General features: G+C 48.2%; 1 protein-coding gene across 5 annotated transcripts in view; it reads right to left on the minus strand.

The window, feature by feature from the left end:
- The window catches only part of MGRN1 (mahogunin ring finger 1), a 47862-nt gene that overhangs the window by 24320 nt on the left and 10365 nt on the right, over positions 1 to 13177 (minus strand). For all 5 annotated transcript variants that reach the window (XM_074553045.1, XM_074553046.1, XM_074553047.1 and 2 more), the window contains exon 4: positions 6666 to 6812. In XM_074553045.1, coding sequence (XP_074409146.1) covers positions 6666 to 6812 — 147 coding nt within the window. The remainder of the gene's footprint in view (positions 1 to 6665; positions 6813 to 13177) is intronic.

Below are 13177 nucleotides of genomic sequence, written 5' to 3' on the forward strand. Positions count from 1 at the left end.
AATTATTGCCCAGTCTCACTTTTCCTCTGTCAACTGAGAAGCACTCACTGCCTGCAAGGAGAAACTCAGATTGGCACCTGCAGACCCTAAGCAGCTCCCTAGTCAGAAATGCCATGCAGTTTGGCTAAGCAGAACTAAACTTCTGTTGCTACGTGCTCACTGGAGTGTTTCCCCCTTCCTCATCCCTCAGCAGGGCACCAGTGCCAGCTCCTGCAGATTTCCCCAGTGCTGTGCTCCCTCTCAGCTGTGCCTGGCACTGGGCTGCCCTGGGCAGTCTAAGGGCAGCTCCTGCTCCTACTCCCACTGGGACCCCTGACTGAGAAATGCCACACAGGGATCCTTGCCAGGCTGCCTGACTTACACAGAGCACTGTGCAGACCCCATTCCTCAGGAAAAGCAGGATGTAAGGAGCAATGTTGCCCTTAGGTAACACTTTTGACTAGAAATGGCTGGGAGAATCTGTGCTTTGAAGAGCCTATAGAGAAAACAAGAGTTCTCTTTCTTTAGCAGTAGCTAAATGTGTTTCATGGCAATCTGCAGTGAACCAAGGACCAGGAGAGCTCCAGAGGAGCTCAGGAAACAATTCTGCCCCTGCCTCAGGCTGTGACTGCCTGGCAGCTCCATGTCCTCTTACAGGTGATGAGGAAGGAGTTAGTCAAGCTCTGCTGGTGTTCAAAGGGACAGGAGGTGATGTGGAACAAGCATCCTCTGCTCCTCTCTCTCCCACCTGCTCATTCCCCTTTCATCTGAGGAGAATCCCACAGGTCAGCTTTTGGGGAAGAGGGAAGCTGAACAAATGTTTCTACTCTAAGTGACTTTTACTGATAATAGAAACACTACCAAACCACAGAATTAGACAAGATCCACCCCACAGAGGCTCCCACAAGGAGCCTGGAGGTTAACCAGGTGCTAAGGCATTGCAATCTCTGAGAGTCTTCTCCCCTCCTGCTTCCTTCAGGACCGAGTTTCCACTCCAAGCCAGGCAAAGACAATGCCCTCCCCACACAGCTGAAACCCCAGTGCCCAGATTCACCCCCAGCCCCTGCAGAGCTCTCTAATAACCACCCTCCCAGCTCCAGCCAGGCTTCAGAGCTCACACAACAGCTACACACAGAGGCACAAAGGCCACAGCTCTTAAGACACACAGAGGGTTTGTGTGCTTGTTGCAATCTATAGAATTTGGCTCTCCATCCTGTGCACTCTGCACACTCCAGTGTTCCCTTGGGGACTGGTGTGTGCCTGGATCAAAGCCACAAAGGCTGTTCCTAGCAAAACCCAGCACTCGCCTCTGATTTCTTCACACAGAAGAAACCTCTGCACAAAGAATTCATATTAATCACCACAGCCAAAAGCAGCAAGAGCACCTTTCAAAGGCCCTGAGCAGACAGAGGCTATTAAATAACCAAAGGAACATCTGAGTGCCTCTGTCTCCTACGCAAGCTTGAATGAAAACAGCCGTGTGCTGATTTGGATTTCATTTTGAGACCCAACTCCTCCAACTTCCACACCAGGCAGAGCAGGGAATCATTGCAGGGTCATGTCCCCCATCAGCTCAGGAAACTGTGGGAGGAGGTTTGGGATGAGTGTAGTGGGCATTGCAAAACAAACAAGGAAATGGGGTTTATTTTTTGAATACATCCATTTGCACATCAGCAACACAAACAGCACAGCCCCGGAAAGGGCAAGGATTGCAGAGCTAGACTGACCTATTTTCATTCTGTTTTCTCTTTATAGTGAGAAAATAGAACTTGGCAACAGCACTGGGATATGGGAGAGAATCTTTTGTGTCCAAAAAGGAAGATGTTTTTCATAAGAATGGGCTGCAAGGCTCCAAGCTCTCACGTCATATTTATCATGAGCTCCTCATCTGCCTGGATTGCTCATGCCTTCAGAACTGGCTCTTTTAAGTGCTTCCAGCTCCAGGCTTGGTTTGACTTCTTCCCCTGAGGAAAGAACTGCTGCTGTCATGTTTGAACTGCACAATCCTTCCTGCTAGTCAGCAGGACACCTACAGCTGCAACAGTCCCAGGGGCCCTGCCAGGAGCAGGCTAATGGTGTGCACATCCAGGATTCTGCCACACAAGGCAGGGCTGCACTCATAAAAAGAGAATACAAATATCCCTGCAGCTGCTCCAAAAACACACTTGTCTCCCAAACCAGGGTATCTAAGGTACAAACACACGAACCAGTTACTGCAGGAGGAGGCAGGCTACAACTGGGAGTCTTTGAACTGTTCTCTGTGAGCTGCTGCCAGCCCCACAATGGAAATGCAATGCAGAGTACCCTCTCCTTTATCTGGAGGGAAATTACATTATTACTAGTGAGCAGTTGAGGCACAGCTCACACACCTCCATGTTTATCCTGATTTCCAAAACTAGAGAAAATGGACACAGTCAGAAAAAGAAATAAAATTGAAGATACTGAGGGGAGGTCTTGAGCTGTTCAGAGGCAGGTCAGAGCTAATTCCTTGCCACTAAAGAGACTTGGGCACTGGTAGATCTGTTACCCTTGGGGTGATGCACTAGCTCATCCTCTGAGAGCTGATCCCACCACAAAGTAACCGAGCAAAAGGCACTTCAGAGGTGAGAGGAGCAGTCCTCTCCAGATTTAAATAATTTCTGTTTCATCCAAAAGGCTTCTACACAAATCTGCACTAGCACCAGAAAGTGCAAGGTACCTTCCCCTGGGCATGGGGCTGCAGAGGTGAGCACACCTTTGTAATCACCAACACAATCACCTTCCCCAGACCTTGCTGGTCATCTGTGCTCCCACAAAAGTGATGACACAGCTCCCTGTGAGTTCAGCAGTTCAGGACAAGAGGCAGGCAGCTGTTGGCAGCTCTGTGTTCCCAGGATCTTGGCTAGGAAATACTGCAGCTGAGTGAATCTCCCAGCACAATTACCTGGGAAAGGCTGCTGAACTTACTTTGAGACAGGTCAGGACAGGACTGACAAAGCCACCAGCTTTTAAATGGAGCCTAAATAACTGCAGGAGGAAGCTCCTTGGCTTGCAGAAAGGCTTCCCCTTGGTCATGGAAACAGCTAATCCCAAAGCCAGGCCCAACACAGTGCTGTGGCTCTCAGGTGAGCAGAGGCTCCACAACAAGCAGAGCCACTGCTCAGGGAGAGCCACCCTCCCTTCCCTCCCCTCCCCTCCCTGCTCTCACCCCAAAGTGCATGACCATGACCACAACCACGTTGCTGGCAGGAGTTTTGCAGGAGTGCTGATACTATCAGGATCAGTGGCTGTTCCAGCAGGGAAGCAGGAATAACTTGTTTAGCACTTCTAAGGAGCCATGCTGCAGGCTGAGAGCTGGGAGAAAATTCCTGCTTTTCACAGGGAGACAGAAAGTTTCTCCCATTTGATGATTCAGCATTGATTTAGAAGAGTGGAAAAAAAAAAAAAGGTGTTTTATTTTAAAGATTTTAAAGAGCATCTTCATCCCAATCAAGTGCAATAGAAGAAGTGTTGAATTGATATACAGGACAGCTTTTGCACATGCTTGTTCCATGAATGCAGCTGTTAGCACCAAAAGAGATTGAGGAAAAGGAAAATCCACCAGCCCAGGCAGGGAAAGCTGCATTCCTGTTAGTGCACTGAAATGCACTGCTCCACTCAGAGCCCTAAGAATGCAGCCCAGATTTTTTTTTTTCCACTAGAATTTGAAAAGAATAAATCAAAGTAATTACAGCATTGCCCTTACAGAATTGCTTTGCAAAGCTGAAATCAGAGCTTCAAAAGGTTTTTACTAGCAGCCAGCAAATCCAGAGAAGCAGAGATGCCTACTTGGGCAGCTGCACTGGCCCCAAGACGTGCTTCAGGAGCCACTTCCACATGGAAAAATAGCCTGGGTTGAATTAAAGCAGCTTATAAAGTCTATATTTGTATCTGACTTCCCCCCTACACATCTGCACGAAATCAGGATCATGCCTTCCAAAAATCTCCCTGGCTCCTGGTGCAGCCCCTGCACCCACATTTACATAACATTTATTGTTCAAGCAGCCCAGAGCAGGCACAGGCAGTTCCTCATTCCTGTATTATGGAGAATGAAGTGTGATTTATTAAATGAAAGGCCAGAAGTGGAAGAAAGAGCTGAATGTGGGTGCTTTGACCTTTTAGAAGGTTCAGTGCACCAGGGACTGCTGCCACCCCAGCAGGACAGCACAGAACCATTGGCTAATTTTTCATTAGTGGGGAAATCACTGCTGATCCTGGTTTCATGCAGAGGGCTCAGGAACACAGGCTTCAACTCTGCCCTCTAACAGAGATCCCTCTCTCACTGAACCATGGACAGGGTGGATTAAAATAATTCACATTAAAAAAAATTCTTGGAAATCAACAGCTCTCATCATGCTCAGAAACTCTATCTAGGAATTGTTCAAATTTAATTTAAAGGCCATTGGGTAGTTCATGTTTGCTGCACAAGTTTTAAAGGACAGATAACAGCACTGGTGACAGTCAGTGGCTCAGTGAATGGCACTAAATTTCAGAAAAAAGTGGTTTTAAGTGAACCAAAACCTATATTTTCTTCCTCCAACCAACCAGCCAAGAGGAGAGCTACTGTAAGTTACAGAGGACTGAAAACACTCTCTGTGTGGTTATATTTGGTAACTAAAACAATTCTATTAAGCAATTATTCTTCAAGGCACAACTTGACAAGAGAGTCTCTTAAGAGTCCAACATGAGCAGTTTAAGCAACAAGAACAAACACTGCTGCTCTTGGGTCACTCAGGTACAATTCCAGCCCAACACAGCCTGGTTCAAGACATGGGCTGAAAAAAATAAATTAAATGTTTCTTTTTAGAATAACTTTGGGTTATTGCCATTTTGGCATAAAATGCAAAAGTGGGAGTCTGAAAAAGAGATTTTAAACTATATGGATATTCTTTACAGACTGTGGCATAAAAAATGCAACACAAGGTTTGATATGAAGCTCACTGTGCTGCAAATGCAGATGTTTCATTGCTACTGACCAGTGACAATGAAATTCTCCTTCAGGGTAAACCAACAGGGGAAAACAAGATTAAAATCAATTATTTAAACCAAGCCTTACAGATTTAAGCCATAGCTTAAATGTAGCAATGTAAATACATCCACCCTGGCCATAGAGGCCCTCAGCTCTCCCCATCAGCCCATGGATGGTTTCCTTCTGAGGTCACAACCCAGGGAACACTGCAGGGCAGCACCAGGGACACTGGGCACCTCTCCACGTTGTACCTGGTAGGGAAAGAGGACTTCAATCTCCAAGGCTGCCATTCCAACACCTTCACTAGCACTAAATTCACAGGAAACCTAAGGACCTAAGAGACAGAACATGGAAACTTCATCAGGATTTCTAAAGCTGCATTCAGCTCTGCTCTGGAAAAGCTGGATCTAAACACAAAGTGTATTCAGTTTGTTGAGAGAGAATTTTCAAGCACTTTAAAAAGGAGCTCATTTGTAACCTCCCCAAAATAAAGGCAGCCATAAGCATCAATAGAAGAAGGGAAAGGGGCCTAAACAAAAATTCTGGATCAGGGTATTCTCCAGTTTGAAGGAATGAATTTCTGGATTGGAGAATTGAGCCACTCTCATTCCTAAAAATACACTATTCATTGATCATTAGTGGGATATTTATACCTTGCATAGAACAAATAAGCCCTGTTATGGTTTGCCATAGATATTTCTCCCTGCTGAAGCCTCTGCAGGTCCCTTCAACCAAGGCAAAGTTCAGCCCCAGCTCCAGAGCATCACTGCAGAAGCCATCAGCACTATGTCCAGGAGCCTCTGGTCAGCCAAAAGCCTCTGCTAGAGGAAGCCAAGAGCTTCTGCAGCCTGAATCTTCCTTTCCCCCTGGAGCCAAAGGAATTCTTTGTCCCATGGCCACTGGAAGTGCACCATACCATAGCAGCAGCTCACATGTACCCAGCTCACATCAGCAGAGCACATTCCAGCCACCTTTGTCTGAACATAGAGAGGAAATTTCGTAGTCTTGTGGGACACAGTGTTGACTGGAATGGTTTAAAGGTGCTGATTTAGATAAAAAGGTTTTCAATTCTGGAGGGATGTACTATCAGGATATGAGAAGGTTCCCACAGATGTCATTTTGGTCATTCTTTCCACAGCTAACCACAGACTAATGTGTACATGGCAGGAAACACACACAGACAGGGCTGCAGGAAGTAAATCCTCTCCCATCTCCCAACAGCCAGTGCTGAGCTGGGCATTTATCCCAAAATGGGCTTTGGGTGGGCCTCAGTGCCACAGACTCACTCTGGTAATGTCAGACTGAACTTTACTTTGGTGGCCCAGATGCTCCTGTCACAGGAACACAGAAAGGCAGTGAACTGGGTGATCTGGGGGAAAAAAAATAGGCAGTGTTTGAAGGGAAGGGTGGTTGGGTTTTTAATTTCACACAACACTTCCCTGACAAAACATACAGGTGTGAGTTCCTCTGCTTTGCTGCACACAGAATGGTTTCCCTACACCTAAACTAAAAAGGGAACAAGAGAAGATGTTGGCTGTGTGAGGGAATTGAAAGTAATATTCAAAATCATCAGGAAAAAAGAGAAATTTCCCACTCTGCCACATGTGGCAGCCCTGCCTCAGGGGTGATTAATGAGATGTTTGAGAGCTCATCACCCCAGCTGCTGTGCCCCTCCTGTGCCCACCAGCCCAGGACTTACACGGCCATGCCACCAACAAACTCCTCTGTGGCCTGGCAGTAGATTGTGATGGCAACACGGGCATCTGCATCAAAGGTGAACTCCAGGCTGTACAGAACCTTCTGCTTCCCATTCTCCTCAGTGGGGCTGTCAACATCATCTTTGTACCTGAAAGGCAATGCCACAGGATTAGAACACATCTTATGAGATATCAACAAGATCACTCTGGAAATAGAGACAGGAGTACTCCAGCCTTGGTATCCCAGGCAGGCAAAGCAGCCTGGGCTTCCACCTTGGGCTTCCCACATTTCCATTCTTTCCCCTGAGGAAGATTCTTCCAAAATGAGACTGAAGTTATTGAAGTGAATTAATGATGGTAGTGAGGGGTCTCACCCAGCCCTACAGTGCCAGGACACAGAATGACATTCAGGATCTCCCTTTCTTGTCTCAAATGCTGAGGAGAAGAAACATTCTCCTTCCTTTTATATCTTCACATTAGGTTCAGTATTTGGGCTAAAGAAATCCTGCATGGACTTGAGAAATCTGAAGTGTAATTCTTTTAACTCTGCAATGATATGGTGAGAGGCAAAAAAACCCAAGGTCTCTGTAACACAAAGAACTCCTGAAGCTCAGCAAAAGGTACCTCCAGTATCACACAGAGGATGATATTTAGCTCAGAAAACATCCAGATATAAGAACTTCAAACACCTTTAAATGTACAAATGATCAACCAAACCTCTGGTGCTGTGAGGGAGCATTTATTGTAATAACACAAATTAACACATCCAACTGCAAACAGACACATGATAACCAATAGAATGAGAAGTTATTTCAATTAATGTAAAAGCCTAATCTGGCTACATAGCTCCTGCATAGCTGGATCCCACTGTGTGATCACCACTGCCAGGGTCACTCCTTTGCCCTGCTGCAGGAAAAGGCACAAATCCATTGAAGAAGAGGTCTGAGGCCTCTCTGGGGCAGTGAGCTGTGGCCATGGGCCAGGGGGACTTACAGAGTGCCAGGAGTGGCCAGAGAAACCATCAGATCTTGGAACAAGCAGCCAACACATCACATCAGAAGAAAATTACAGAATGATGGGATATCCTGAGTGGGAAGGGACCCCCAGGGATCATCCAGTCCCACCCTGGCCCTGCACAGACCCCCCAACACTCCCACCCTGTGCCTGAGCACTGCCCAAGCTCTCCTGGAGCTGTGGCAGCCTCGGGGCTGTGCCCATTGCCTGGGGAGCCTGGGCAGTGCCAGCACCCTCTGGGGATGAACCTTTCCCAAAATCCAGCCTGACCCTGCCCTGCCCCAGCCATTCCCTGTCCCAGAGCTGCCCCTGGGGAGGAGCTGCAGCCCCCCTGAGCTCTGCCCTCACTGTCCCCTCTCCTGAGCTGCCCAAGCTCTCCCTGCCTCACAGAGCAAAGTGACAGACAATGGATGTGATTCACTGGCAGAGCAGCAGCAGATTCCCCACAAATCCAAATCCCATGACCACAGGTACCAGTGTGAGCTCAGGCTCTGTGTGGGAATGGTGAGGGCAGCAAGGCTGCCTGTGAGAGGTGTAACAGCACTACCCTGTCACCCAGCTCCAGCCTCACTGGTTCATCAGTAATACCTTCATTGCTGTGATGGCTGGGTCACAGCCAAGCAGCTGAACTATTCAGGAAAAGCTTGGCACCCTCTCTGTCTTCACAGTATCAGCCTCTCCCCTCACTAAACAGCCCTGATGAATACACTGTACTGTCAAAAATACCCAGCAATGGGTCAGACATACCTCCATAATTCAATCTAAAATTGTCAAGGGAATCCTTGTTTATCAAGTTCACTGACATATAACAACTGCTGCCTAATTAAGAGGGTTCCAGCTTGAATTTTATTTAACACCACTCTGAACAAGAATGAAATGTTCAGTTTCAGTAATTTAATACAGAAGGTGCAAAATAAAATTTAAGAGCAGTAGAATCAAATACCCAATACGTACTTGCACTAATGTAACCCCTAACTAATGGCACACACCCACATTCCTGTCTGAAGGGCTTGGAGAGGCTTTGGCCAGAGGTTCACCTAGGTCAGAGCAGCAAATCAAGCTAAAAACACCCAACATGCCAGTATAAAAATAAATAAATCCCAAGAACTGGAGTGTTAACATCTGCAGAAACATGGACACAATACACAGTACAGAGCAAGATGGTATTTTCACACAAGCTAGTTGCATTCAAAGTGAAAATCATGGCATTGGAGGCTGTAAAGAAGAAACACTGGGCAGAAGGGCAGATTTGCCTGAAGAACACAGTAACCACCAACATTTTGTGCTGGACTGACCCAAGAACACAGATGGCAGCAATCCACTCACAATGTTGTGTGTCCAAGAGAGCAGCAGCACAAGTCACCTCTTGCTGGGCTGCACTCTGTGGATCTGAGGTTCAGTGAAGGATCCAGGCTCTGACAGACCTGGCACTTCTGCCAGAAGCAGCAGGGTGGGAGAACCAGCAGCTCTTGCAGGCAGAGGCTCCTTCAGCCTCCCCTCATGCACAGGGAGGTATTAAATAGAGCACAGCACATGTGAGAGCTCCAGCACAGACTGGGATACCTGTGACAGCACCAAGGAACAATGGGGACACCTGGGCATGGGGCAACTCTCACACAAACACATCCCTGGCACAAACACTGCCTGCTTTGTCTTCTCAGGGAAGTCACAAAAAGCACCCAGATCACGCTCCTGCTCCCAACCTCACCCTGCAGCTCGCTGCCAGCACTCAGAATGTGCTTCCATGCTTCCAAGGAGATAAAGGGTTAAAGCCAGACTAGATCTGTTGCCCTGGGAAACCACTGAGGGGCCACAGCAGTGCCTGGAGGGAAGGATTGTGAGGGATGCAGGGAGGAGAGGCTGAGCCTTGCCTGCCTGAACAGCACCACTGAGCAGAGGGCAGGGTACAAGTGCCTAAAAGGTGACAGCCACAGCAGGGCTGTGCCCTCCTGCTGCTGCTGGAGGCACAGAAAATCATTCACAACCCTCAGTACCTGAACAGTACAGAAAGATGCAGAGAGACTGGAGATTGATAAGGCAAGGGGGAATGGCTTCACACTGACAGAGACAGGGTTAGATTAGACATGAGGAGGAAATTCTTCCCAGTGAGGGTGGGCAGGCCCTGGCACAGGGTGCCCAGAGCAGCTGTGGCTGCCCCTGCATCCCTGGCAGTGCCCAAGGCCAGGTTGGACAGGGCTGGCAGCAGCCTGGGACACTGGAAGGTGTCCCTGCCCGTGGAAGGAGATGAATTTTGAGGTCACTTCCAACCCACACCAGTCTGGGATTCTATGAACTGCCACAGAGCAAGGAGTTCAGGTGAGAAACACCTGCACAGATGGGAACTGGCCCAAGGAACAGGCAAAGCCTACTGTGGTGCATACTTTGAGAGGCAGAGACATCTCATGTGCCACCTTAAGGTGCAGGAATGGTGGGATGAAACATCAGGGAAGCAACAAGACAAAAATCACACATTCTGCATTCCTCTTTCTTTGAAGGAGATGTGGCAGACAAGGAGGTGGTTCAGGTGCTTCAAGAGCTCATCTGTCTCCACCTGCACTTGAATTTTACAGTGCCCATTTAGCCAAGCCCTACAGACAGTGTCCATGTGGGGTGATCACAGATGCATGCACAGATTTGGGAATCAGTGACTTTGCTGGGTGTGCCTTTGGGTCATGCACAGAGGAGCATCAGAGCCTTCACAATCACAGGTACAGAGGAAAGAGACTGAGCACCTTTGAGAACAAACAGCTGATCCAAAGTTTTGATGCAAATGACAAAGCAGGATGACCAAGGGAGCTGAGGCCACCTGGTCTGACATCACTCCTGGATAAAACAATGGAAAGGTTGGAGCTTTTTATTGTCTGTTAAAGAATTAAAAGATAGAAATATAATTAACAGCAGCCATGACAGTTTTATAGAACTAGGCTGAGCTAAACCAAATTTCATCCTTTGAGGAGATTCAAGTCTGACCAACCCAGCAGACATGCAGGATAAATGTTAAGTATCCCTTGACTGAGATCTGCATTTACCCAGTGTTTGAGCAGGTAATAAATGAGAGCAGAATTAGTGACACCTCTGTCAGCACTGCCTTCCACAGGGGAAAGCATCACCAAACACAGGGGTTCTGTAAAGATCTGTCCAGTTTAACACCATCCAGGCTGCAGAGCAGGCAGTCCCAGCCCCTCACCACCTCCAGCACAGGAGGAACAGATCCAAGGACCAAGATCAGCCCCCTGTGCTGCAGAGGGAAGGGATTTCCTTTCTCTCACTCCCTGCAACTCACCTGTCTCCCCTCAGCCCCCACCATCCACCTCTCTCAGGCCCTCATCCAAAACACTCCATGATTATTCTCCATGACACTCCTGATGCTTCAGACACACTCCCAAACCACCACAGCTGCTGATTCCTTCAATGCTTTTGTTGCTGTCCAAAGCCCAGAAGCTGAAGCAGAGAAGCTGCCCCAGGGTGCAACAACAAACATTGTCTCCTGAGCTGGTCTTCCTCCTGCAGCTGGAAGTGCTTTCAGGAGAAGAAGGAACAGCCAGTGCCAGCACAACAGGTACTGGAGCTCCAAAACAAAGCTTCCAATCCAAGGCTAAATGTGGGACACAAGAAAAATAGAAGGAAGCCTTTCTCAGTTAGTGGTTTGCAGCAAAATTCCTGCTACCCTGCTCTGAGGTTCACAGTCTCCTCCTGCCAGAGATCAAAAAATCACATGTGATATTGAAGACTCAGAACTTCAACACCAATATCCACAGATTTATTGTTTATCCTGTCAAAATTCAGGATCTGGCAAAGCTCAGAATTTTGTCTGGTCAGAGCTGGGCAAGGAGGCCAGAGTGGGCACTTCCCTATATTCCTCCATGGCACCTCTCCTGTGAGGACAAGCTGGAGAAGAGAAGGTTCCAGGGAGAGCTCAGAGCCCTTGCAGTGCCTAAAGGGGCTCCAGGAGAGCTGCAGAGGGACTTTCAACAGAGGCCTGGAGTGACAGGACAAGGGGCAATGGCTTCTCACTGCCAGAGGGCAGGATTGGATGGGATATTGGGAAGAAATTCTTCCCTATGAGGGTGGTGAGGCACAGGATGCCCAGAGAAGCTGTGGCTGCTCCTGAATCCCTGAAATATCCAAGGTCAGGTTGGACAGGGCATGGAGCAGCCTGGGATAGTGGAAGGTGTCCCTGCCCATGGGACAGTGGGTGGAACAAGGTCCCTTCCAACCCAAACCAGTCTGGGATTCTATGAAAAAGCTTATGGGGATGTTACCATCAGAACATACACTCAGAACTTTGCACCTGGACACTTGGCTCAGTACCACTGTATTTGGTGGAGGATGTGGTAAATTGACCAGCTCTGGAAAGAACGTGCAAAGCTCAACCACTGGCTGGGAATAAGCCAGGCTGGAGAGGCACAGAGTGTCCTTTACGTGCACAGAGGGAGGAAGACAAAGCCTCTGGGCCAGAAGAGCACAAGACAGAATGTACCCTTGGGGACTGCCAATTAAAACCTTATTTTGGGTCTACATCAGTGCAAAATTCAATAGAGTCATGTTGGCAGTGTTGTCGTCAGCACTGACACAGCAGCAGCAGCACAGGAGCCTGTGAGAGCTCATGAGGCACAAAAAGAACTGCAAGTACCAGGAATTGGAGGGATGAAAACCTAGATACTGTCAACATGGACACTACATTCCAAATAGACCAGAGCTGCAGCTCTGGGAGATGGGAGGTGAGCACAGAAAGCAGAATGACAGAACTGTATGTACAAACCACACCAACTGCTCTATTCACAGCCAGGTCCCTCTCAGGGAAAAAGCCACTTCCCATTTGGCTTATGTTCCTTCTCTTTTTTCCTAGAGCAGTACTTCTCCCTTATGCTGAAACACCAAAGGGCTTTCAGAGCAGTTTACCAATGGTCACTTATTTGGAAGCTCCATCAGCTTTGAAACCACAGGTTTTGCTCATTTAAAACAAAACAAAACAAACAAAAAAACCCACATCTGTTTTCACATAAAAACAAACTGAGGGGTTTTGGTTATGACTCCAAGTGCTCATGTTACACCAGGCTCTCAGAGCCACCTTGGCTGGGAGCTGCAGCTGGAGCCCTGCCAGAGCTCCAGCCCCAGACACAGAACCCAGAGTGACTCCAGCCAGGATGGTTGGGAAAGGCTCTGCCTGGACATCTGCCCAGAGCTCAGACCCAAACAAAGCACTGAATGCTGGGCCCTGTACCTCAGCCATCTGTTGGAAAGGGGACAGCTGCAGGTCTGAGTGTGAGCCAGTGCTTTAATCCAGCTCTGCTGGTTCAGATCTCAGCGTGGAGCAGTGAGAGCTACCATCCCCTGCCTGTCCTTCCCCCGTGCATGGGACACGAGCCATCTAAACAAATGCATAACACTGGGACCAAACTTCATCCTGGCAGCAGGAGAAACTGAGGAAGTTTCACTCAAGACCCATCAGCCTTCCAGGCCCGTGACTTGCACCAGAATCAGCTCCCTCCTGGCTTCT

This window comes from Zonotrichia albicollis, chromosome 16 (assembly GCF_047830755.1).
Source record: "Zonotrichia albicollis isolate bZonAlb1 chromosome 16, bZonAlb1.hap1, whole genome shotgun sequence".
Classification (NCBI taxonomy): domain Eukaryota; kingdom Metazoa; phylum Chordata; class Aves; order Passeriformes; family Passerellidae; genus Zonotrichia; species Zonotrichia albicollis.